General features: G+C 31.3%; 1 protein-coding gene across 1 annotated transcript; it reads left to right on the top strand.

Moving 5' to 3' along the window:
• The first annotated feature begins 11,111 nt into the window (after nt 1-11,111).
• Nucleotides 11,112-11,705, top strand: LOC142320274 (uncharacterized). Its single transcript, XM_075357973.1, has one exon. It carries the CDS (start codon nt 11,112-11,114, stop codon nt 11,703-11,705), a length of 594 nt encoding a protein of 197 aa, XP_075214088.1.
• The last annotated feature ends 15,416 nt before the right edge of the window (nt 11,706-27,121 follow it).

The following is a 27,121-nucleotide window of genomic DNA, read 5'->3' as shown; positions in this document are numbered from 1 at the left end:
GAGCCGTAAAGGACTTCTGGTTTTAAGTTAATTACTTCGACTTAATTTAAGTTATTAGATAAACATTGTTTCTAACCATCAATTTTTCTGCGTCATTTTCGTTTTTAAAATTGACGTTTTCAAAAAAGTATTTAAAGTTATCAGTTTTATTAGTTATAAGACTTTTTGCTTCCTTGTTCGAAGTGAAGGAAGTACTGTGATCGCGAAAATTTTCGGTTGTCAGATTTCAACGGAAATATCTATTTTGACTATCCCTGAATCCATTTTGACTAGTTTCAGCATGACGTCGGTATGTACGTACGTACGTATGTATCTCGCATAACTCAGAAACTATTAATCATAGGATGTTGAAATTTTGGGTTTAGGACTTTTGTAACATTTAGTTGTGCGTGCACCTCTCCTTTTGATTACAATTGACTGGACCAAAAATATCCAAAAAAGCTTAAAATCCCAAAAAATTGGATTTTGGACGTTTTCTTCACTGCAGTAATAAGCCCTCACTGAGAGCTTTTCAACGAAATATCGTAAGTGTTTCTTATTTTCGTTGGTTCCAGAGTTATAGCGAAATAAAATTTTAGCTAATGAAATATTTGGATCTTATAAGGGGATCACATCGGTTCAAATCCGACTTCATCTTTTTTTTAAACTATTTTTAATTTAAATATATTTATTTATTAAAAAACCTATTTATTAATTACTTTTATTAATTTTATTAATAATTATTAACCTCTGATTGATGATGTTATAAAAAGATTTTTATAATAAATAATAATTCAATAATAACAATAAAAAAATGAAAAAAAAACTATCGGAAGTTATTAATGAAATAAAATTTTATGTACTTTAATTTAAAAAAAAAAAATTGTAACTAGGCGTACAAGGAAGTCATGTGGTGTCCACATCGGTTGCTTTCAAATGAAATTTGTAACTTACTTTTTCTGCTATCTCCTTGAGAAATTCTAAATTCATTCCAGCATTTTCTAGACGTATTAAAACTAAATCATTTACAAAAGTTAACATAGCCTATAGATTCTTTAATTCCTTCCAGTTTTATATATTTAATAATATTTATTTTATTTACAAATATAATTTTTTTTTTATCACGAGATTGTACGAACGTGAAAACATATGAAGAACTATTACTTTTTTATGCATAATTTTCGGTTATATAAATTTTTTATTTAAATAAATTGAAACTAAATAACAATGCAAGAAGAAGAAAAGTAGAGGAATAATATAATATAAAATTTAAAATTTTCTATTTAATGAGTTTTTAAGATCAAAATTTTGAAAACAACGATTCTTTCCCGTGTAGTGTGCTGTAAATTTAATGTTAATTTTATATGTATCCTCGTGAATGAGTTTTGGTGTAATCTATGGTGATTACATCATAGATCCCTCTTATCTAACATTAGAGTTTGAAAATAGTCGTTGAATAATTTAGTTGACTGGATTTTTATTAAAAATAAATCTATCTTACGTATAATGATTAGTCGTAATATGTGTTGCGGTTGGATAGCCGTCTTTTTAATTGGTGTTAAAATCTTGTAAAATATATTAAACGAATTATAACTGAATATAGATTTCCTTTACAACTGGACCGGTTTCTATTTATACCTTTTCTTTGACTTCTCAATAGTAACACCGAAGGGTTACTGTTTAATTAATATTTAATATGCATGTCACAATTTTTATAAACCCTTTTATAAAAATTTGAATCCCTTCTCCACATAATCTATCCCAACAACTAATCACTACTATATTTTTAAGATAGCAGTCATTATAAGACAATATCATTAGTGACTAAAAACTATATGCGCTTTATCAGTTAAAACAATGCGTTTTATACTTTATTGGTATAAAAAATAATTAATATAAAAACCCTTTCATCTAGATTTTATAGTGATAGGGTGAATACAAATTTATTATTTGAAATTTGAAAGAAAAAAATGAAATTTTTTTGCTTAATTAGTAATACCTTATTGTTTTACAGTAAAGTACATTTAAATGTTAATTTATGTAAAAAAAAAAAATTACTTTGGCATAATAAGCATATGAAAAAAACGGAAACCATTTCACTGAATATATGATTACTCATTTTTTAATAATTAATTTTAATGTCTTAAATCGTACAACCGAATTTGTTTAATATTTCCAGGAAAAAAATCCGGCAAAGGATTACATAATTTTGTGGTGTTGTTTCTTATGTTCAACAAAATTTTAAAATTGAAATAATGCAGTAAAATGAAGTTAAGTAAAATTAATTTATATTTAAATAAAATTTTTAATAATTCTTATTATTATTCGTCTTATACGTATGGAAAAATCAAATATTTAGTGCCATGAAATTATAATTTTATTAAATAAAATAAATTTGTCTTTTCCAAATTTATTTTTTACGATCGATTACATATTAAGTAAATTTAATCATACACATACCCTTAAAACGAAATTCCCATCGAAACTCCACAATAATTACAAATTAGTAATATAACTTGTGCGGATAGTTCATATACTTATTATTCGAAAAATAGGTCCATCAGGAACATAACTCAAACGATAACCAGAAATCAAAATAGAAGAACGAGATGAACACTGATAAAAATAAAAAAATAAAGTAAGCGAAAAAATAGAAATAGAGAAGATTAATTACAAAGAAAGCACTCAGACGATGCATAAGCATAATTCACAGTCACTTAAGTCTGGCATGTGGAGACATCTAAGCCTTTTAACATCCTCTCTATTATCTAGGAGGTTCATGAATAAGTTATTCACGTGGTTGTTCAGGCGCAGTTAATATTTGCAACTGAAGCTTTTTATTTCTTCCTGGACTCAGCATAATTCCAAATATTTATGGATCTCATTCTTTTCGGGGCCTCTGTGATACATCTTGCTAACTAGTTCTAGAACCGTTGTAAAATCTCGACGTTGCTCTTGCTTATTGTTCTCCATAGTTTAATTCCATAGGTCTAAATCGGTTTCAGGACGGCTAATTACAATAACAGCTTGTTGGATAATGATAACTGGGACTTCCTGCTCAGCGACCACCTGTTGATAATTTGGTCTAAACCAGATTGCAGAATGGTCGAAGCTACAGCTGGATCCACATCGACAGCTAGAAGAGCTGTGTCTTCAGCCAAAGAAGCAACGCTAATGTTGTCCCCAGTCGGAAGGTCTGCAGTAAAAATAAAACAGGACCGATACCTGAGTCTTGGGTACGCCCGAGTTAGTGTCTAAGAACATAGTGAGCTGCTGAACATACTCTACCTGGGAAAATCGTTCGTCCATATAGTTACGCCGAAATACACCAATACGCCATACAGCCTCCTGCAGGATCGAGGTTAGGTATTGCGTTGCAACATCGTTGTAGCGGAACACTTCAAAAGGACAGGCATAAATAGTTCAATCCAGCGTCGATACGAAACCCAGTCCAACTTGTTATGGAGCAAAGGAGGACTTCCTCCTTGTCACCATTGTACTGAGAGTTAGCAGAATAACTGAATGGTCGGACGATGAATCATAATTATTTCTAACCTCAGTATACGGTAATGATACATTCGAAGTGACAAAGAAGTTTAATAATCCGGGATCTTAACCGGATCTGACAGCCAATAGGTAGGTTGCACTCCGAGATTACCTTCAGGTGCATGTTGACAATGCAACCTTTCAAAACTCTGTCTTTTGTTATAACCAACCGTAGCCCCCACAGAAGATGTTTCGCGTTCAATTCTCAACCGTGAACCTAGTGGTTGAGAAGAACTCAGAGTAGGAGTCATACGTCATCATGTGAGGTTGCAGTAGACCCCCTGATCGGTTCAAGCTAATTTTGAATCTCAACCTAGTTGGCTTGGATGTGATTGGACCTGCACTCTACAAGCTGATGATGCCGTAACACATTTCTGATGATCACCGCAGCACCTCCATGCGCTCTGCCATCAGAATTGTTAGTATTGTTGACAGAGTACCCGTAAGAACAAAAGAAATTACGGTGGGTGAAGTTCATTTCTAATAGCAGAACGACATCTAACAATTCGGCAGCTATTAAAATTCTAGATCCTGCCCTCTATCAGCGAGTTCATTTATATTCCAGTTAAAGATTTTAGGAATATGGCCATTATAAAATTTTGGTGATTAAATTTGTAAGAAGCCCTAACAGGTAACCTGTTTTCTGAACAAAAGATTCAGTGGTTTCAGTAAGTTTGTTTGCCCTCAGCAATCCAATGAACGTCGTGCTCAGCAGCCGCATCGTAAGATGAGCATTAGGATAGACGTCAGGAACTAGTTTTTCTCTTGCCTAATGACGGGAAATTTACATCACGCAAATCAAGCGAAGCAGTCCGTTTGTTCTTAGCCTCGAGAGTGTGGCAGTCTTCACAGTAGGTAAAATCCTTTGTTTCTGCTTTTTCTCTAATATTTATTTGTAAACCCTGTATTCTCTGCAGTTTGCCGGATGATCAGAGCGCATAGACAGCCCCTGTGTTTCTGTTCTTAAGACAATCGGCAGTCCTACAGCCCTCTGCACATTTAACGCATCACTAACTTCAAGTACAGTTGTTATTTTTAGTGTTGCTGTACTATTGATGAGTAAATATCTTGTTATTCTTGGGTTCAAGGTTTACAAAAATAACGACAGTGGTTCTTTCGTAATCCGATGTAAGGTACTAACTATGCTCCGGATTGTATGAAAGATTCCTCAAGCTCTCTTTTGATTATCTCGATTGGGACTGAAAAGTACAGATTCTTCAGCATAACTATAAGTCCTTTCGTCATTTCTGGTAAACCTGTGACCAAGCATATTGTGTAGATGGACTAGATCGAGGGCTAAAGGTTTTTAATGCTGTAGTCACATTTATTGACTGTCGTTTCAAAAAGTTCCTGAAGTCGCATAATATCTGTTGTACTGTATGGTACTATCGGCTGAGGTTTATCGGGGTCCCTTCTACAGGCTGAATTATCAGTAACCTCCATTGGAAGGTTCTGGTAACGATTTTTCAATGTTAAATTGACAAATCTTACTAGAGGCAATAACAACAGACGTTCGTGACGCTTTATGCGAACGCGACACTGGCATACCATTGTACGGAACCACAAGCTATCATTGTACGGAAACGAGCTGTGAGTCTCCGATGTCACCATTGGTTTTTCTGTCAGAGATCTCAACCACATCGAGTTCAATATTGTCTCTGATAAGTTTGTGACATGAGTGTTTCATCCCTTCTCGATGCTACAAATGGATACTGTATTATCTTCTCGCTGTAGGTTATAGGTTAACTCAAAGTTTGTTCCAGAACTCAGAAAATAGAGTGTTACGTAATAACAAAAGAAAGTAGATATGCAATACGTTATCCTTAAAATCTTTTTGTATGACATTCCACATCTTCAATAAACTTTCAGACAAAAAATATAAAAAACTCAACACTAATGGTTAATAAATTTAACGCTATTTTTAAATAAACTAAATGAAAATAAAAATTGTAAATATTGTTTTATTAAATATAAGTTATTAATGGTTATAATAATTTTTTTTCTTCGGGATTACGGGCATCGACTGCTATGGTCATTACCCCTTTTCTCAAACAAAAAAAAAAAAAAAATACAAAAATTTTCTCATCCTGATAAAAAGAACTAGAAATTATTTAAAACATTTTTAAAAATAAACTTATTAGAAACTTAAAAAAAAAAATTAAAAAACGCTTAAAAAACATTAAAAAGTCCTCTTGATTAATAACTTATATCTTTTCTTTATCGCCTAGGTTTACCTTTATACCATTTTTTTACTTCTTTTTTTCATCCTCCTTTCCTCCTCTACTTCTGACGACAGTGTATCTGAGTTCCGGAGATAGAATCGTCTTCTATTTCCGGTACCACTGATGGTGGTGAAGAGGATGCTCTATGGCCGGCACTGGATGACCCCGGCTAAAGTGATGTGAGAATATTGCATCCAGTTCTAGACTGGATGCAATATACTGTACTGTACTGTACTGACCTTGCCTACTGATGTAGGCAAGGTCTATTGAATGTCAGCACATGAGAAGAAGGAAGATTCACCATCCCCTCTCATAGTCAACCTTGGGAATTCAGTCATACCTTGACTTGAAAGTTCTTGAACTATTTCTTCTTTTATGCACTTATGCAGATCCCGGCAAACGTCAACACTTTTGGATGAATTAAGGGTGCTACGCAGTTGTACAAGCATGGGAAATTCACCAATCTTCTTTAAAGCAAGAATTCTCTGGGTCTAGGCGTGATTTACAGTCTCTACGTACAGATCATTAAACGTTTTTTGAATTTTTTAACGGGTCCTCCAGAACATCCAGCAGTCTCGCGAGCAATCGAGGACATGGCTCACTTTAGAGAAGTTACCATTCTCTCTAACAATCACAAGATGCCTGGGACTGGATGTAATACTTCCTACAAATAGTTACCGTTGGTTTCTGAGTGTTAGCTTCTAGGAAATGTTGGGTTCTAAGAACAATCTTCCTAGAAATATGCTAGGATTGCAATCGTTAAATCTAAGATTGTATTTGAATGAATAAAAAAATTTGTTGATTTATAAAGTAGACAGACTGTAACTATTTTACTGATTTGAATTATAATCCATAATACTGCGTTATTTTAGAATTGATGCGTTAAATTACTTCTGAATAATTCTTATGATGTGATTGTATTAAGATAAGAAAGATGTTCACCTTATGAGTTAGTAACAAAGAATGAAAATTATTGTATGCTAAAATAATGCAAAAAGAATAATCAGCTGATGGCGAAAGCCAGCTGGTCAAGCGATCGTAAAGGCATAACGCCCTACTGAATAATAAGACTTATCGCTTTTAACGCTACCTCTTACAAAGCTTTAAAATGATTAATAGCTTTTAACACTGAGTTCATTTCTACTTCTCACTGAGTACTTATTTTTTTTCTGTTTTGCTTCTGGCGAAGCGGCTGTTTTTAGACAAGGGTGTTTACGTTAACCCTCTGTCAGATTTAGTTGTTCAAGATTCTGCATATAAGTTTTATCCCTTTTGTAGCAAGGCTAAATGCCGGGGTGAACCCCCACATCAGGGCTACGAACCCTGGAGTTCTAGCTCAGCACTCCAGTGAAACCGGCATAGTTGCTGTCAGAGGCGGATTATCAATCTTTGCCCTGATGACTCCAATCCCTTATTCACTGAAGCTTTCAGTGGTCCAATCCACCGACATAGATGGACACCTTCCTACATGCTTGCTAACAGCGGAAGACTTTCTGTCACACCTGCAGTCACATCGACCTTGGTGCCAGCTGTAAAGGTGGTATAAATCCATTTCCAAATGTACTTGAACTGCACGTGGCCGAAAAATTCATTCCATATAGAAGTACTTGGAGGCCTGTTATCCAGCTATATGTATTACGTAATTACAGCAGTTACCACCGTGTAGGTGGAACGTAGATGGTATGTTCCGAATTATCTACATCTAGGCAATTAATTATACTTTCAATCTAAAAAATTAACGTTTAAAAAAATTGAAATTTTAACTACGGCTCCCATTTAGGCAGTTTTGATTTTTTTTTAGCTCCAAAATTCATTAGTTGGAGTAATTATTTACTTCAACGAGTCGGTGCGATTCGGTGAAAATTATTGAAAAAGGATAATAAAATAATTTGCTAAAATATATAAATATATATATATAAGCTGGAATACATGGAACATAATCAAATATTTGTGTCAAATTTCATTTTTTTTAGTCGAGGTTTTTATTTATAAATAAGGCAAAATCATTTATAAATAATCCTGAATATTCCTTCCACTCCTAAATCTGATCGACTTAAAATGTTGGACTCTTAAATATCTTTGTAATTCTTTTTTTAAACAATTTTTTACGTTCGCTATATTAAAAGACATCCAAAAATTCAAAATGGCAAAAACTAACCCTCCCCTTTTATAATTTTATCTAAAATTTATTATTGTCAATTCCGTATATGTAGAAATATTTTTTTTAGAAATTCTCAAAGAATTTGTGTAAAACCAGTCCGGGAATATTAATCAAAATATCGGCCAGTACTACGTAAGCATACAATAGTACATTATGCAACAAACCTACAATGATAGTGTTTAATGACTGAATGTGAATAAAATTACGACACGAGCTTTGGCGAATGTCATAAATTTTGCATTGGTGCATTAATGGTTATTGTAGGGAGTTTCATACCGCATTTTTTCTACGGCTGACAAAATATTGGTATTATTGATTTAAATCAATGATAAGAATACATTGTTTACGGAATATTTATTTTTAATTTTTCAAAATATACATTAAACAATACATTTCGGTGGTAATAGCATATTAGTCATAAGTTTTGCTTTTTGTTAAATATCGACTGGTGTTAAAGACGTTTCTTCCTCAGAATCCTACATAATTAACAAAAGGATAAACAGTATAATTTAGAATTTTAGTTTGCTGTAGGTGTACTTTCAAATTAACCTCTGCTTGCTAACTAGTAAATCGGATTAAAATAAAAAAATAAAAACAACTAATACTCGTACTTTAAACAGTACCCGTTTCTGATTGGTTAGTGATTGAGAAAAAATAGGTGTTTGATTGGTTGAACACTTGTATCATAATGAAAATCTATTTCATAATGACCGTCCTTACTATACAGGTTCCTGCCGTATAATTAAAACATTATAATACAGCTGTAGCCGGCCTCCGTGACGCGAGCGGTAGCGTCTCGGCTTTTCATCTGGAGGTCTCCGGTTCGAAGTCAGGCATGTCATTTTTTCACGCACGGTACAAATCATTCATCTCAGCCTCTGAAATAATACCTATCGGTGGTTCCGGAGGTTAAACAAAAAAGTACAGCTCTAGAAAACTTTTTTGTGTTTTTTTGATTAAGATGTTGAAACTCGTCATTTGCAATAAAAATCATATACCCAATATTTTGGACGATTGCTATACTTTCCCTTAATATTTATGCTGCTGCTACTGCAGGAGTAGAGCTACACATATAACAGGCGGAGTACGTTATTAAAAGAATTAAGAGTACGTTATTTTTACATTTTTAATTACTTAATAATGCTGAAATAAGAAACATAACTTTATTTCATAATTAACGTAACATACAACCGAAATCAAATTTCCATATAATTTAAATTAAAATAAAAATTAATCAATTGCTTTTCAAGAAGATAACTTTTCAGGTTAGATAACTGGTAATTTTTTTTAAAAAGGAAGTCTCACAGAGTGATTGAAGAATTTTTTAAATGTTTGAAATTTTATTTTATTTATTTACTAATTTTTTTTTATAGCAAGTAGGTGAAATGGGAACCTAATTTTTTTTAAATTTTGATGTTTTTCAACAATTACATTTTAAACATTGCATAATATTAATATTTACAAACGCTATGGCGTATTTGAAATAAAAATCCATCGAGGGCAAAGTCAGGAAGATAATGCAGTTCTTTTCCAGCTTTATTAATTTTCTTGTTATACAATTATAGTTGGTAAACATATATCTTTTATATTTAGTTACATCAAATTTTAGATGTATGTGAATTTTCTATAAATGTTTAATTCGATCCCTCAACAGATAACTTTCTATAAACGTTTATCAGCCAGTTTTTATATTAATAATGACGGGTTTTTTCAGTGTTTAATTAGGAGGTCTCTTTCTTTAGCGTATGGGTTATGAATATAACTAAACGGAGACTTCGAAAATTATTTATAAAGTATTTTCATTATTTATTTAATAATCAATTCGTTATACAAAAGCTACAGGTGTGCTCTCAAATCATCTCAACTGTAAAACTAAATCTTGCTTATCTTATAATTAATTATATATTATCTATACATTTACTGAAATTTATCAATTCTTTTTATTGTTGTCTTTCAATGGACCAAGATAAAAGATTTAAATCGCAAAACAAACAGACTTAGATGTGTGGAATGATTAAAAATAATTTAAAACATAAGGCAAGCATTGACAGCTGGCTAAAGCTGTGTCAATACTGATCCCTCTTTTATGGAAACGAAGTTAGGAAATCCCAAAATACGAGGAAAATGAGATATATTTTTTTTAAAGCGTGAAGGGATTAACACAGCAAAATAAAATAAGGAATGATGTCAGAAAGGATTTAATTTTTTTTTTGTCAATGACAAAATAAATTTAAACAGGAGGGAATGAGAAAAACATTACAAAAAAGGATGACATATCTGTTTCAAAACTTCCTCTATTTTATACACCATATGGAAGAAGACAACAAAGAAGACCAAAGAAATTATGAAGTCATTACAGATAAATGACCTAACGCGTGAAATATATTATGGTTATTATTACTCAGATAGAATTACTAAAGATGGACGAAGCAGGAGCGATATAAAATGCCGAATAGCACAAGCTAAACGAGCCTTCAGTAAGAAATATAATTTGTTTACGTCAAAAATTAATTTAAATGTCAGGAAAAGATTTTTGAAAGTGTATGTTTGGAGTGTCGCTTTATATGGAAGTGAAACTTGGACAATCGGAGTATCTGAGAAGAAAAGATTAGAAGCTTTTGAAATGTGGTGCTGTAGGAGAATATTAAAAATCAGATGGGTGGATAAAGTGACAAATGAAGAGATATTGCGGCAAATAGATGAAGAAAGAAGCATTTGGAAAAATATAGTTAAAAGAAGAGACAGACTTATAGGCCACATACTAAGGCATCCTGGAATAGTCGCTTTAATATTGGAAGGACAGGTAGAAGGAAAAAATTGTGTAGGCAGGCCACGTTTGGAATATGTAAAACTGTTAGGGATGTAGGATGTAGAGGGTATACTGAAATGAAACGACTAGCACTAGATAGGGAATCTTGGAGAGCTGCATCAAACCAGTCAAATGACTGAAGACAAAAAAAAAATTACTCAGATGAGTAAAGAAAAAAATGATACAATTAATAATTAAATAAATACATTGTTGTTAATTCGTAACCATAATATATAGTTGCTAAGTAATATTTAATTATATAGCTATTAACAAATAATTTTTTTAGTGTAAGCTTGGCATCTAAATTAACCGATCGCTAATTTCAAATTTTTGTTTTTGTGATTTTTTTTTATATTTTGATTTTTTTATTGATAATTATTTTCACTAATCCGAAATGGATGCCATGTCAAAGAAAGAAAAATTGGCCCGAGGGTCAGCCGTTATTAAAGTAATGAGAGTGAATCCTCGGCCGGGAAGATATTTAAAATCGTACATAGATCCTCGTAAAATACCAAAAGCGCCACCGAAAGCTTATCAACCAAAAGGAATGGCCGCTGAAATGCCACATCTTGATGTTAAAAATGCTCAATTTTTATTTGACCCGAGAAGTGCAAAAATATTTGTGGATTATGATCCTGAACCAGGTGTTAGAGATCCGTGTGATCTAAGAGGAATAGACGAAAAATATGGTAAACGTGGAATACCGGATGGTGACCGATTATTAAGATTGTTTGGCTACAGAGAATGGGCTGCGACTATAAATCCTACTAGGGACGGTAATCTCGCTGAACATTTTAATATATTACTTGGTTTACTTATAAGTATGGCTGAAGATCCAGAAAATCAAAATTTTGCTGATATAGAAGCGTATCCTTGCGTACAATTCTTAAGAACTATAAAAACTCCAGATGGTGAGGTACCTTATAATATAGGATCTTTTATTGCTTATCTTGAATTTGTAGCTCAAAAGATGCTTGAAGAAGGCTAACGAAGATTCAGTAAATAGTAATACGATAAAAATTTAAAAAAAAAATTAAAAAATGATATATAAACTTTAAAAAAAAATCAGTATTGAAACAAAAACATCGGGCCAAGTTATGTTGATTTTTTATTTTTCTTTCGTTTTACTTTTGGTAAGAAGAAACAATTCGTAATTTATTCAGCGAATAGTTTTCGAGGTAAATCTAAAAAATTTTGACTTTTGTTAAAATCTGTTAAATCATGTAAATTGCAAGTTTTGTTCATGTATTGTTGCAAGTTTTTTGTTTTGTTTTAAATAAATTGATAATTTATTGTTTCATGTAAGTAATGTATTTTTTATTTTTTGTATTTTAATCTATTATATTTATAATTGGTAACCGATATAGATCTATTACTAGAGAAATTCACTACCTGGAATTTGATAATAGTACCAGTTAGATAAATACTGACTGTAGAAACATTTTCTCATTCTAAATTATGAAATTTAAATCCTATAACATTTTTTTTGTGTTTTAAATAAAAAATTATATTGCCGAAAATACAAAAAGACTTGCACAGTTCTACGTAAGAAGACCGTCTTTCGTTTCTGACGCCCTCACAATACGCAGTCAGAAACGCACCGATTTTCAGAATACATTGCACTGCGTAGTTCAATTATCAAGTAGATTCTACATACAAGCATCAAGTTTCAACTTACTGCGACTCATTAGATAAGCTAGTGTGAAACTACACCGATTCAAAGTGAATATATATATTTGTGGTTTTTGTTAAACCAAAAAAAAAAACTTTTTGTTAAATCTTATTGGGTTAGCAGGCAAACTTAAATCTTTACTTTTAAAAAGAAATCTCCATTTAAAAAAAAGAAATGGAAATGAAATGAAAAGAAATGGAAAGACATCTTTCAATTTAAAAATACATTTTGATATCATTTTTGATTATAAGATTGAGATACCTTAGGTACAAGCGTTATAAATGTGGAGAGTTCTTATGGATAGATTTATTTGCGAGGTCGATGTTGGATTAAAAATTGGACAGTAGATTTACTTGAGTAAATAAGTAAAAACCCAGAATCCGTTTCTGGATACTTTCCTGTACATCTACTTTGTTAGGATGGCTGAAATTAAGTTTATAGTTACTGTTGTACTTCAAAATGATATTTATCCTTTTGGTAATAATACGTATCCTATAAATGCTGTAGTTTTATAATTATTGATCCTGAGATTCATGTGTTTTTTAAATTTATATGATCCTTAGTAAATTCTTTATTCTGCATGAAGAAAAATTAAAATAGAGTATTGTTGCTCCGTTTGCGTGGATATTTCAGATTATTTATAATTCACTTCTTGGATAATATGAATGATCTTTTAGATGTTTTATTGATGTTTGGTGAACAATGTAGAGCTAAAATTAGTCCTGAAATAATTTGAATTGTTTTAATTATTATTTGTTAAGGTTTTTTGTTGTCGATCTTAAATTAGCATAACTCAGAACAACTCAACCAATCTTCATCAAATTTTTGTTATGGAGATTTTCGCACCGCAAAATTTTATACATAGGCCTTTAAATATAAAAGGAAACTCCACTCTAAGTGAATTGTATTTCAGTACGTCTCATACCTCAAAACTTAAAAAACGACTATAATAAAAATAGGAATCACAACTACAATAATAATTAGAATAATAACAAACAAAAAATAATAAATCAATAATAGTCATAGTAATCATAACTACATAATAATAAATGTTAATAATAATAACAGTAAACTGTGATTACTCGTACATACAAAACAGAATTTAAAGTAATCGTCAGGATTTATTCACAGGTGAATAAATAATGAAAAGCAAAATTCGATCCCACTGACAAAAGACATTAGCATGTCCGCCAGTCTTAATACTTTTAACCACTAGTCTTGTATTTACAACAATATTACAATAAGACAAGTATAAAGTTCTTTTACAGCAAATATCTTTGCTGTTCACAAATAAAACTACCCTAACAATTTATGAATGAGATTTAGTACATTATTTCTTTCACTTATATTCTTGCAATAACTCACCGAACCATTTCTTGTTTTCGTATACTGGAATTACTTGTGACAACACCTTAATAGCGTCGAACTCTCATATTTCCTCTGTCGTCATAACACTCTCGCAGACTGACATCATAACATCTCACTTAGACTGATTTCAACTGGTCTTCCTCAGAGTATATATATATATATATATATATATATATATATATATATATATATATATATATATATATATATATATATATACTCCTATCCCCTTTATCTGCTGGACCGGACCCAACTCGAAGCATGAGAATGATGGTCCGCCGTCACACATTCCCATGAAATTCCTACCCTGTTCCGGTAACTCTTATTACGGAAAAACATCTGTTTAGGTTTGTCAGTGGGCAGTATTACAAAAGACGATTGTTAAACGGACTTGTTACCTTTACTAAAAGGATTTCTTTTAGCTCCTTCATGGATTCCTCCCATTATTAAATTTTCTACCAATTTCTTCTTAATTGGTAGGAATCCGTTACTCAGGTCCGTTATACCCGTCTTGTTACAATATATTACAAATTAAAAGATTTATGTATTCTTTTTGCAGTAAATTATTAATGTATTTTATGATTAAAAACTGTAAACAAAATAATTCTGGCACTTAGAGTAATAAGACAAAGAGTAATAGACTATTTAAAAAAAAAAAATGTTCTGTTCTTAGTGTGTAGTATGATGCTATCTATTAAATTTGCTGAAGAATATAACAACAACCCCATGAATAAATGGAATGAATATCTTTGACATGTAAATGAGATTTAGTCTTGTACAGTCTCAGGTGGTCCATTCCTGAGAGGTGTGTTTAACTACCAGATCAGACCGGTATCCATTGCATAATTTCAAATCCGAGTAAGTTAAGTAATCTATCTTTACTACTATTTGAACCTTAGAACCTTCGAGCAGAAATCAGCTGTTAAACAGCTAGTTAGCAATGATGATTTTACCACTAGACAACCCGGTGGGTAATTTAATAAAATATATTTATTAAATACATTATTACATGGAATTTTGGCTGTCTGCGTTCTTAGTTCAAATGCTATTTTAGCAAAGAAAAGTGGGAGACTAAGGCACAAATCAGAAATCTACTGAAACAAGTAGCTAAAATGGTATTAATTCTTTAAAAAATCCTAGAGTTTAGTTTTTTTAGGAACGCACCAGCATTAAGATCGCACCGAAAAATCTTGAAATCAGTGGGCAGAATATTGAGAAATTAGAACATGTTGAATATCTAGAAGAAATGATCAGTTAGTTGAAATCACTTGGAATAGTGCCTGATTGAATTCAGAAGACAGACAATGAAACTCGCATTCCAATCTATGTGATTAGATATATAAAGGATAGTCCACTCTTTGTGTAGGTGGTCTTTGAGCAGCAACCTTCAAGAACCTTAAAAAACCGTATCATTACTTTCTCTGCAAATGGAATTGTTTTGCATTACTTGGCGCTTTTTCATCTGCCCCCACCCTGTATTTGGACTGCTGTTTGGTTTCTGGAGTGTACAGTGAAACCATGTTTTATCTACTGTTATAAAACTTAGAAGAAATTCAGCGAAATTGCGTTTAAATAAGTCTAAACACCCGTAAGAAATGTTCAGCGAATGGGTTTTTGGCTCTAATTAAACTTCATAATACAATATTAAAACCAGAACCCTTATACACAGTTAAAATGTTAGCAATCAAATAATGGCTAATCTAGTAATGATGGAAAGAGAAATGGTTAGGAAAATATTATGTCCAAAACTCCAAAAAATGAAAGTTATATAATACTTATTTGTAATTTGTAAATCATGATATTGTCTATAATAATTTCGTTTACATTGTTAAACTAAAAAAAAATAAAAATAAAAAGAATTATATGATTTTGGCGGGCAGTTATTTTAAATCGCAGGGTTATTTAAATGATGGTTGGCATTCCTGCTAAATTCTCACTTTTTTGCGACTACTTTTTAAAGGAGGAACTTTAAATTTTATTTAAAGTAGGACTTTTAATTTTTAAAAGTCCTTCGGACAGCTGCACTCGGCTCCATACGGCCCACAAAGCTGCTGACAGCTCACTCGACTTCATCCACGCTATAAAAGCTGGCTCCGGACTAGAATAGTTTAGTCTAATTCCATTATCCAAAGACTCAACTTGCATTTGTTACAAATGTGTAATTAATAAATATAATAATGTTATAATAAAAATAATTTATATTATATTCGAAGTCAAGCATTTTATTTGTATGAACCAGCGAACAACAATTTTTAGAATAATTTAAACCCAGCTGAGGTGTTAAACCAAAGCGGCAAATTATTACTTTCAGACACAATGAGAAAAAGAAAAGTTAGAATCTAGTCATCCAGAATGGTTAACAACAGATTCAAAAAACAAATTTTTGAATTCCTCAATTAGAAAAACCAAAGAGCAAATGGTATAAGAAGCTCTACCAGAACTAGAGAGAGAAATTTACGTTCCTCCCAAAATCCAGGAGAAACCGAAGTCAAAACTTCGACAATACACAAAACAGAAGAACAAAAGAATGAAAGTTTACTGGTCAAAGAAATTAACATCTTAAGAAGTAATTTATTTAATGTACCACCTTTAAGGAAAGTAATTAAAAAAAAAGTATTTAATTTTAATTTTAAAAAGGATTAAAACTTAGGATCGATTTTTTTCAACTTTATGTTCGTTTATGTATCTGTTTAACTTAAATCATACAACTTAGAAAAGTAAATTTTATTGTTAAATAATTTTTGCTAAATATAAAAATGTTTTTAGGATGTATGTATGCATGCATGTGTGTTTGATCCACAGTAGCAACTCAACGGACTAACCGATTTAGATGTATGACCTTATATAATCCTTGTGGTACGGAGAATGTCATAGGCTATATAAATATGTAGATATATATATATATATATATGTATGCTTAATTGTAATTAAAAGACTTTCTTTTTCCTGTTTAGCCTCCGGGAATTACCGTTTAGGTATTACTTTAAAGGATGAATGAAGAGGATATGTATGAGTGTAAATAAAGTGTAGTCTTGTACAGTCTCAGTTCGACCATTCCTGGATGTGTAATTAAAAGGCCACAAAAGATTATATATTCGATTCTAAATCGATGATCGATAGTAGTTTCAATATCGATTTATTTGTATCGAAAATAGTTGTGTTTTAAGATATACTACGATATTGAATGAATTAAATTCGGTAGTAAAATTTATTTATTTTATAATTATTATTACTAATACAATAATTACTATTACTAATATTTTATAATTATTATTATATAATTATAATTATAATAATTATTATTATTTATTTATTGTTTATAAACATTTATGAAAAAACTTTTACGGTTTTTTGACGTGCAGTATGTTCGGTCATGTAAGCATGTCTTTTCTTCTTGCTCATATTTGTTGGTATATATAATTATTCTGTATATTTTTTTATCTGTTTTATTCTGTATATATTTTTTTGAGATGTTTTTAAAAAGATGGGCATTTCGATTTTTCCATTAAGAATCCGTGGTGTTGATGATGATAAAGATAAAATAGATATTATAAGCATAATGAATATAATCTTTCTTTAGATGTAATATATACATGTTTTTACGATAAATATATTATTATTATTTTATACAGTATGTTTCCATATAAAAGATCAATACTTCATTTTAATAATAATAATTAGTTTAAATTATGACACTTTTTTCTCTGTTCTTCCCTGTCATCCACACATATGTACACATTCACACACCAGTACAGCTTGTGGTTCAGTAGATTATTATTGTTATTATTACTACTACTGTATTGTAGTATCATGATCTTGATGAAGTATGAAGTGTACGGGTACATCAGTGGCAGTACGTTATATGTATTATAAAGGAGTATGCTCCTGATTACCAAGCAGCTCATGTTATTCTGTGGTCTAAACTCTGTGTGAAGGGGAGAGGGTTGGTGGTTTGGGGCTTTCTGGGGGGGATGATGAAGCCAGTACTACGGATAAAACAAGAGATAGCGAAAACGTATTGTCTTCGTCCTCATCGTCATCTTCTTCATCATAGTTCGTCCTCCCTTCCTAGTATGTATGAAGGAATTGTCATCTCCTCCGGGGTATTTCTTCTCATAGGTTGGTTGGTTGAGTAGCTTCTAGTTCGGCGTACAATAGTGATTTCTATTTTCTGACATGTCGTCTACATCTACGTCATAATATACGAACCAGTTGTGATATTTCCTTATTTTGAATGTTAACGTTACTGTGTATTTGTTTATTTATTTGCAAACTTGGTTTTTTACTATATATGAATATTTATTATTAAACTTCTGTTTATAGAAATTTTCTTTTTGAAAAATATTATTTTTTTATGTTACAAAATATTCCAGCGGTAGAATATTTCAGTTACAAATAAAATTCAGTTACAAATAAAATAAAATTATTATTATAAAAAAATACAAAATTACTTTAATTAAGGATTTTATTATAACATCCTCAAATAGTTGGACAGGAATTTTTTTTTTTAATTTTAGCCGCGTATATTTTTTTAGGACCGTGTAGAAGTTTCTTTTAGCTTTTTTTTTCTCTTAATGTTTTCTCACATTAAAAAAAAAAATTTTCTGAATGTTTTCTCTTCTTTCTTTCGTTCACTTTGTTCCATTTTTGGAAAAGGATTTGTTCCGATATCCTTTCATGCTTTTTATAATCTTCCTAAAATTTTCTCTATTTCTTTTTACATCTTTTACTATTATTTGTTTTTCTGTTAAATATTTAGTGGTTTCTGTATGATCATTTCATTACCACTGTTTTAGTTTCGAATGTCTTCTTTGTAATCTTTTATTATTCATTCTATAAAGATGATACCCAAACCCCGTAGGTGAAGCCTTGTGACGACTCCGGTCGCCAAACCACCCTCCCGTTCATAGCCCTGATGGTCTTTAATGGAGGTCGTCTTTTGACCCTCTAACGTTTATATCTCACAGTAATAAACCAGGCCTCGTTGGGATGCCACCGATGTAAATGCCTCGGTAGACATTTGCATCGGTGAATTAATGACTCAGTCCTCGCCTTCACTGTAGGCTACTTTCGGACAATCTTGACTGACCTGCTTCGTTGCCCTCTAAGCTAGCTAATCGAGCTCGCGGAAGCACGAACCCTGGGCCTAGTTATACACTTTATAGAACAATTTTTTGTGTAAATATCTCATATTCAAGGCAATTAAACAAATAATATACCACCAAAAATGTTCGTAACAGCGAAGTATATTCCTAGTTTCCTTAGTGAACTCAGCTTTAGTTCATACTCCAGACTTGGTTACAATTATGGACTCCAGTCTGGTCTACCAGGGAGAGGCGGGTAGACCTCCTACTCCCACTCAGCTCCATTGCAGAGCCCCGCATGACATTTACTTTCACTTAACTACCATCGTCGAGATGGTGCTACACGTGAGGCTGCGTGGTTACCTACACCGTCGGCAGTGCATTCGTCGTAATCATCTTACTTATTCTGACCAACCGCGGCTCGATGCCAACACGCCTACTTCCAGCCAATCAACTGTCAAGACGGTCCCTAGTCATCCGTGGTGCTACTCTATTATATCTCCTCAGTCATTCTGCTCAGTGTTAGGCAACGGAGGAAACTAGCCACGATAGTCCATTCTCTGCGAATCTTCTAGTTCAGTCTTGTACCGGGGACAAACATAAAAGACATGGTCCACAGTGTCATCGACCCTACAGTCCGGGCACAAGCCCGAATCAGTCCAACCAAATCTAGCCAAACTATTCCTAAATGCACCATGTCCCGAATAAAATTGAGTTGTGTACCGATTGGGGAATCCCACCTAATTGCTCGCAGCTTCTTAACTTTTGTAAATATACCATGCGTGTATCAACCAGTAGAAGAATCTTTCCACCTAATTTGCCAAGAGTCAAAACCTTGGTCTTCTACCTCTCGCATACGCCCAAAAGTAAGAAGGCCTCCCTTCTTAGAAACTACCGTTTACTACGTTCCGTAGCTAGAATTTTAATGGGGTTTATGCCGGCGATCACAGAGACTGCCTCTTTCGAGACAGTTCTGTAGCCTCCGACAACAGCTAACAGTAGAAGACGCTGGGCTCGCAATAAAATTTCCCTGTAACACTGGAATTGTAAACGATGAGCCCAGACGGGCGCAGCGTACAACATTATGGCCTCGTATAAAGGTGACAGTAAAATTGGGAATTTTTTCTTTTTAATAGCATTAGAGATTTTTTTCAGTTTGTTCATACAATTTTTTAATGGGTTATATTTTTAAGCCTTCTTCGGTTTTTGCAGGTGTGAACATTTTTCATATGATTTTTCTTCGTACTTTTCTATTTTTTCTATTAAAACGTTATTACGTAGAGGTAAGCATTAAGAAGCATATAAATCTTTCGGTTTTACATATTATAGTGTCTTAATTTTGAACTTCTGGATAAGGCTTTTTTGTGAAAACGATTTTAGTTATTTTGGCATTTTATTTATTTATTTTTTTACAAACTTAAAATAAATAGTGCCTAATTTACGCTATGGTGGATAAGGTAGGTACTTCTTTATAGTAGCGTAAACAAAATGGTTCACAACTCCGAGCGACCGTACATTTTTTAAATAAATTTATTTTATTATTATTACATTTTATGTCGTTTTTATTACTAAACCTTTTTTCATTAAATACTTCAAATGAGATTCTTATTTTTTAAAGGTGTAAACACCAGCCGAAATTTACTCGCAAATGTTAAAATATATTAACCGTGTAAATTTTTATGTCGGATCTAACACTTAAATCGGGCGAACAAGATACTAATTTTCCTCTTAGCGGAAAACCTGCCGACACTTCGATTAACGGTTTGCATAATTGTCTTATAGATCTTATTCGCAAGGACAGACTAATAAAAATTTATAAAATTGCGGAAATTTAGTACGAGTATCGGGATTGTTTATTCCGATTACATCAAAATATTTTAAATCCAAGAAAGTCGATTCAAAATAACAAAAGACATGCAAATTCACATTTTTACGAAACTTAAACAACGTTTTTTTAGCGGAGGGGAACACAATGGCTTTTTTTAGATCGTATAAACGGATTCATAATTTTGAGCCGGAATGAAAACGTCAGAGTGTGGAAAACAAAAATTGTAGTTTACCTGCCAGAAAAAAAAAGTAAAACCTGTGCCTTAACCCGTCAAGTTTTATTAACGATGTTTTGGGACTATAAAGACCCTATTTGTTATGATTATTTGGAATAACAATAGTGAAATTATTACTACAGTGTTGATTATTTTTTAATCGATAGTGAGTACTATAATGAACGTAAAAAATGTAATTAGATCTGCAATAAGGAGGAAACGTCATGGTTTTCTCTCAGAAGGTATAATAATTCTTCTTTATGATGTACTGCTCAAAAAACAAGTAAAGCTATTCAGAAAAATTCACCTTACAATTCCGATTTCATCCCATTAGGTTTTTTATTTAGTCCTCCAAAAGAGTTTTTACGAGGTACCCAAAAATGTTTCAGACACCAAGGTGAACAATTTTTTATAACTGAAATTAAAACGCTTACAGAAAGATGGGACATGTGTCTAAATTTACCCTGTAATTATGTTGAAAGATAATTTCATTGTTATTGAATACATAAATAGTCATTTGTTTTTAATTATTAAACGAGTTTCGTAATAAAGTTTTCGTTTTACCAGTACGTACTTCATAATATGACTTAAGTTTTTATGAATATGCATTATTAAGATTTTAAAATAATAAGGTAAATCAAGCGATATTGTTAGAAATTTATTTTCACCTTTTATTCAAAATTTTCTCATACTTATACTCGGGAATAAGTTAAATAAATTTAAGTGTTTAAGAAAAATATAGCTTAGTGTAACTATCAAAGGAAAATAGGAAAATGAGGATAAAAAAGAAACTGTAACAAAGAAAAAGAAAACAATAAACCGAACCGATTTTATTTGTGTGAATTCTATAGCTAACCCATGAAAAGTTTTGTTTTTATGTTTATTGTTAACATAAAAAGAATGTTTTTTTTTTTATTTTTATTGTTTTTTTTTTTATTTCATGATATAAAAGTAAGTTTAGCTTTGCTCAGTTCTTTTTTTGTAGTGTGTTACATTAGCAGTATTTCAGATACAGTCTATACGTGTAATAAAAGTTTAGAATAGATATTTACATGTTGTTATACTGGGTGTCCGGAAAAGAACTCCGCGGTTTTAGATAAAATAATTTTTTTTATATTCATAATTACAAATATGCATGTTTTATTACATTAAAGTACAAAGTTTATATTTTTTATTATCTCTCTATATAACCCGATCTGAGCACCGTTTACAGACCTTCAGACGTCAAATTTAAAGTTAACTTCCTTACGTAATCTGGCGAGCATGTCTGCAGAAACCACTTCCACGGCAGCTGTTATTCTTTGGCGGAGATTGTTTTCTTTATACGTGATATTTTTTTTTTTTTAGTCCCATAAGAAGAAATCTATCGGCGTCAAATCCGGACTTCGCAGTGGTCAAGTGATGGGAGCTTTTCTGTCTATCCGGCCTTCTGGGAACCTGTCTTTGAACACAGTACGCACAATGTTTACATGATGTGGAGCGGCTCCACCCTGTTGAAAAATAAAGCCCATCATATTTTCACTCTGCCGAATCACCAAGTTTTCTAACATGTCCAATACACTACTGCCGAAATTGTCTGACCGAGGTAAAAAATGACCCAAGAATTTAATTGTGCATTCACTTTCGGACAGTGGATTATCTGAGCCCTATAATCGAATATTATAACGATTTACCGCTCCATGAACATGAAATGTTGTTTCATCAGAAAATAAAATGCGCTGCAGATAGTTTTCATCAGCAGAAATGAAGTTTAACATGGTCGTTACAAATTGAACTTTATGTCGCTATATCAGGTTTAATTTCATCCAGTAACTGCAGTTTAAAGTTTGCGATCAAGATTATGAACAGAGCTTTAAGGAAGGTTTAGTTGAAGACTGAAACTACGACTTGGACGATTTTTGCTTCGTTGGATTCTTTCTGTTTTTTCTGTCTTCGTTTAAGTCTGACACGTCCTTTTAAAACCTTTCTAGTTTCCAAAAATTGTTCATACCACTTTCGTTTATTTTTGGCACTCGGAAAATTTCTACGATGGGCTGATGTGTAATTTATTTGTACTACAGTCACTGATTTTATATTTCTGCGAACCATTACCTGCAGCGTGCACTATCTTCTGACAGTAGTATGTTAATGACGCCCGGGATCATAGCAGGATGGCCTGTGGAACAGTCTAACGCAGCACCTCTCTGACGAGGAATGTGTAAACTAAAATTCAATTGTTGTCGCTTCAATATTACGCATAAAATACTATTTAATGTTGCAAAATAAAGACTATATATTTTGTTTGAAACCCCGGAATTTTTTTCGGATACCCATTATTTATCTTGATCTGTTTTTATTCTCTATATTAATAGTTTTTATTCTCATAATTAAAAATTAGTACTGATATTTGTAAAAACTGTTTCTTTCTTAAACTATTAATCTTATTATAAGTGAATTGCTAAGCTGAATTAATCTTCTTTAACTTCTTTCAACTATGCTTTTCCTTCTTTCAAAATTAGTTTTGTTTAGTAATAATAAATTTTTAAATGTTAACGTGTTTCTTCGTTGATAGTTCTCTTCTCCATAAAATATTTGGAGTAGGCAAGGAAAACGTTTTCTTTAAGGAATTATAAGCCTTTTCTAAAACATTTTTTTTTATTATACAGATTTTTCATATAGTAGATTAACCCCTAAATAAAATTTACCATAAATGTAGAAAAATGAAATTTATCAATGCTACTATCACGAATTTTATTTTTTTTGGAGTATGACATCACTATACCCTAATCAAACAGGAAGTGGCTTCCTGGTATGGTGAGAGAGAATTAAAAAAATTATATGGGAAGAGTGAAATTTTGACACATCGTATTTAAGGGGATTGAAAAACAACGTAAAAAATAAAAGATAATGACATCCACAACCAAAATGGCAATCATTTAACGTTTTTTTTCACAGGTAATTTCAAAAGTGGTCTTCAGTAGCTTTTAAAAAACTATTCATCAGAGAAGATATAAAAAAATAAATTTATCAAATGCTACTACGTCAAAACGTTTGTTCTGGCTTCTATTTTTGTTAGGCTTGTCAAAGCTCTAAGTTTTTACGTCAAAACGTTTGATTTTCAATAAATATTCACTAATTTTAATTCGCTTTTTTAAGCTAATTTGTTTAATAAAAAATTAAGTATTAAAAATAAGTATAAATTATTTTGAAATGAGTGCGCTTTCCGAAGAAGACCGAAAAAATCTATTACTGAATATATTAATCGGCTTTTTATAAACCTGTTGATAAAAAATTTTTATTTTCATTCTAGGTAAATTTTTCTAAACGATACAAAGAATTATGGATGGATCAGTGACTACTAATTGAATGGTGCATCCACTGGTTTTATAAGGAATAAAGTGGTTTCCTGTTTTTCTATCTCTCCTCTTCCTTACTCAGGCAAATATACTCATATTTTTCTTATCGGTGTGACGTAGATAACAAAATATAAGACATATTCTCGTCTAAAATTAAATTTTCACCCTTCTCTTTACTGTAGGGACTGGTTTATATTGTGAACATCAGTTCTCTCTAAGAAAGTAACTAGTGCCTCTTGTATTTCGGATTCATTACATGCGTTGTAACCATAAGAGAGAGAAAGAGAGAATGCGATAAATAATGTAAATAAACAAAATTTATGTATCCTTTTATGTCGACACGAAAGACTGAGAGCAAAAACTTGTATTACATCTACGGTTCACATTTTCCGCGGCAGAATTTCCCCTTCGACGAATTGTTATCTTTTTTAACTGGTTTCCAATACGTTCTGTTATACGCTAGAAAGCTTACAGTTAAGAACCGAGTCGGTTCCCGTACAGTTCATTCATTTTACGAAGAATTTATGTCGATTTAATCCTGGATAGAGGAGAGATAGAGAGAGATATTTTTCTGGAAAGTCTTTAGTTTATCGAGCTATTACGGGAGAAAGCCGTTCATCTTTGCGCCTTATCTTGACGTAGGTGATTGGCTAGCAAGATCGAGTACCACTAGCCGATCAGAGGACGTAAACAATAACGGCGCCCGACGGTACGTTCCCCTTTTTCTGATTACTTGTCTTTAATCAAGCGCATCTCTTCAGTAAAACTGAAAAATGTAGTAAGGGTGTACTCTGCTGGTTATATATTGTATAAAAATATACTAAGTATTTTTATATTTTATTCGTTAAATGATTGCTTTTTTGTACGATTAAATTTTTGTCTTTAAAAATTAAATAAACAAATATAATATATTTCATTTTGTAGTGATTTTTAATAATTCAGTAAGTTTAAATAAACTATTTCTTTTATTTATTGCCAGTTATGCCCGGCTTGAATGTAGATTAAGTTAATGAAATATATAACTTGTAAATAGAACCCTGTAGTAAAATAATAATCTAGTATGATCTAGTAAAATGTATTACAGTCTTAATAATTACGTTAATATAGCAGAATTAATTTTCCTTTTCAGCTCCAAAACTCAGAGAGTTGTACACGAATTTTAAACGATATTTTTGTATTTCCGCACACAATTACATATTTTATTTTTAATAATAAAAGGAAAATTCAATAAAATAATTTCTACAATATATTTTTATAATTTTCTGTTTTTCCGAACCCATGATTAATTTCTAAAATCTGTTGCTAACTACTACATACTTTCTTACTTAACGACCAAAACTAATACTAGATGTTAAATATGTTCTCTATAACTTTTGAAAAAAAAACTTCTGCATTACATAAAAAAGCTGACAACAATTTTGTTACACTTTCCTATCATGGGTGAATTAATTTAATATTTTGTTGTAATATTATTATTAAAACTTAAATAAACTAAAAAAAGGTTTGAAAAAATTAAAAAAGTTGATTTTAAATATTTTTAATGGTTCCTCCACCCATAATGTTGCCAAAAAAGTATTTTTTTGTTTCTTTTGCACTACTACTATAGAAGTCATAAAAAAATCAATTAAAAAATATACAATAAAAGGACAGTTTTTTTCGATTTTTGATGAAAGGGGAGAATATGAAAGCAATTGTTTTTTTAAATGGTAAGATAAGCGCATACTTAATATAAAGTCAGTTTTGTTTGCAAAATTTTGAGAAAATTGGCCCCAAAAAACTGTCTACTACCTCAGCTCCTGGATATATTGATCCTAAATTTTTACCAACAAATTGCCTCATATACATAGGTCGTCGTGCCAAATTTTATCAAAATCGGTCTATCCAGTCAAAAGTTATTAAGCTTAATATTTATTAAGTTATTATAAATTAAGTTATTTATTAAGTTATTAAGTTATTTATAAAGAATTTGATCCTGAGAAAATTGATATAATTAAAGGTCAATACAAATTAAAATTTAAAAATCCTTTTTTATACACAACAAAAGAATTCTGAAAATTTTACCTTTCAAATGATGTGCTTAAATGTAGGTGTACTTTTAGCAAAATTACTTAGAACCAAATTACTATTTAAATTATTAAATATACCCTATAATTATCTTACAGACGTAATATGATATTAGTTGCTCAAAATACCCATCGCCAATGCATTTTGAGACATTTTAGTGCATCGATATATGGTCGTGACGGCTTTCTTCGACATTTTCAGTGTCAAACATTATTTGTGTAAAAGTTCATTCTCATTATCAGATCTTTGAGTGTACATTAATGCCTTAGTGTTTTGAATAAAATTATTTGACTTTAAGAGCAAAACATTTTGGCTAAATATTTCACTAGCCGAACCCAAAAAAACAAATCCTTTATTCTGATCGATATATAACATATCATGTAGAGAATCAGGTTATAATAAATAAATATGATAAAAATAAATGTGATTAAAGTTTACATTAATTTTTTTAAATATAACCCAGGAAATAGCTAGATAAATACATGAAGACATTAATACAAAAAGTAATTGATCATTCAGGAGGCGTTATTGAACATCATTTGAACATACATTTTTGCTCACATTAAATGTAGATGTAGAAAATTTACATCTTTATTTCAATTTTTTCATTAGTATTATTTACAGATTCATTCATAGAATAATACCATTACTGTAAAAAAGAATATTTTTAATCGTATTTAAGTGACTGATTTTTAAAATAAAAATAAAAATGTTTTTAGATATTTTTTTATAGTAAATTCGTTAATTTATTAAAAATGGCAATGGAAGCATAATAAGGTCCTTTCTGGTAAGTATTATGCCGAATATTACGTTGAGTTACATGAAAGTAGTCTTGTTGT

Source organism: Lycorma delicatula, chromosome 2 (assembly GCF_047948215.1).
Source record: "Lycorma delicatula isolate Av1 chromosome 2, ASM4794821v1, whole genome shotgun sequence".
NCBI lineage: Eukaryota > Metazoa > Arthropoda > Insecta > Hemiptera > Fulgoridae > Lycorma > Lycorma delicatula.
Note: the sequence above shows the minus strand (reverse complement) of the source record. Positions and strands in the feature narration are given on the sequence as shown.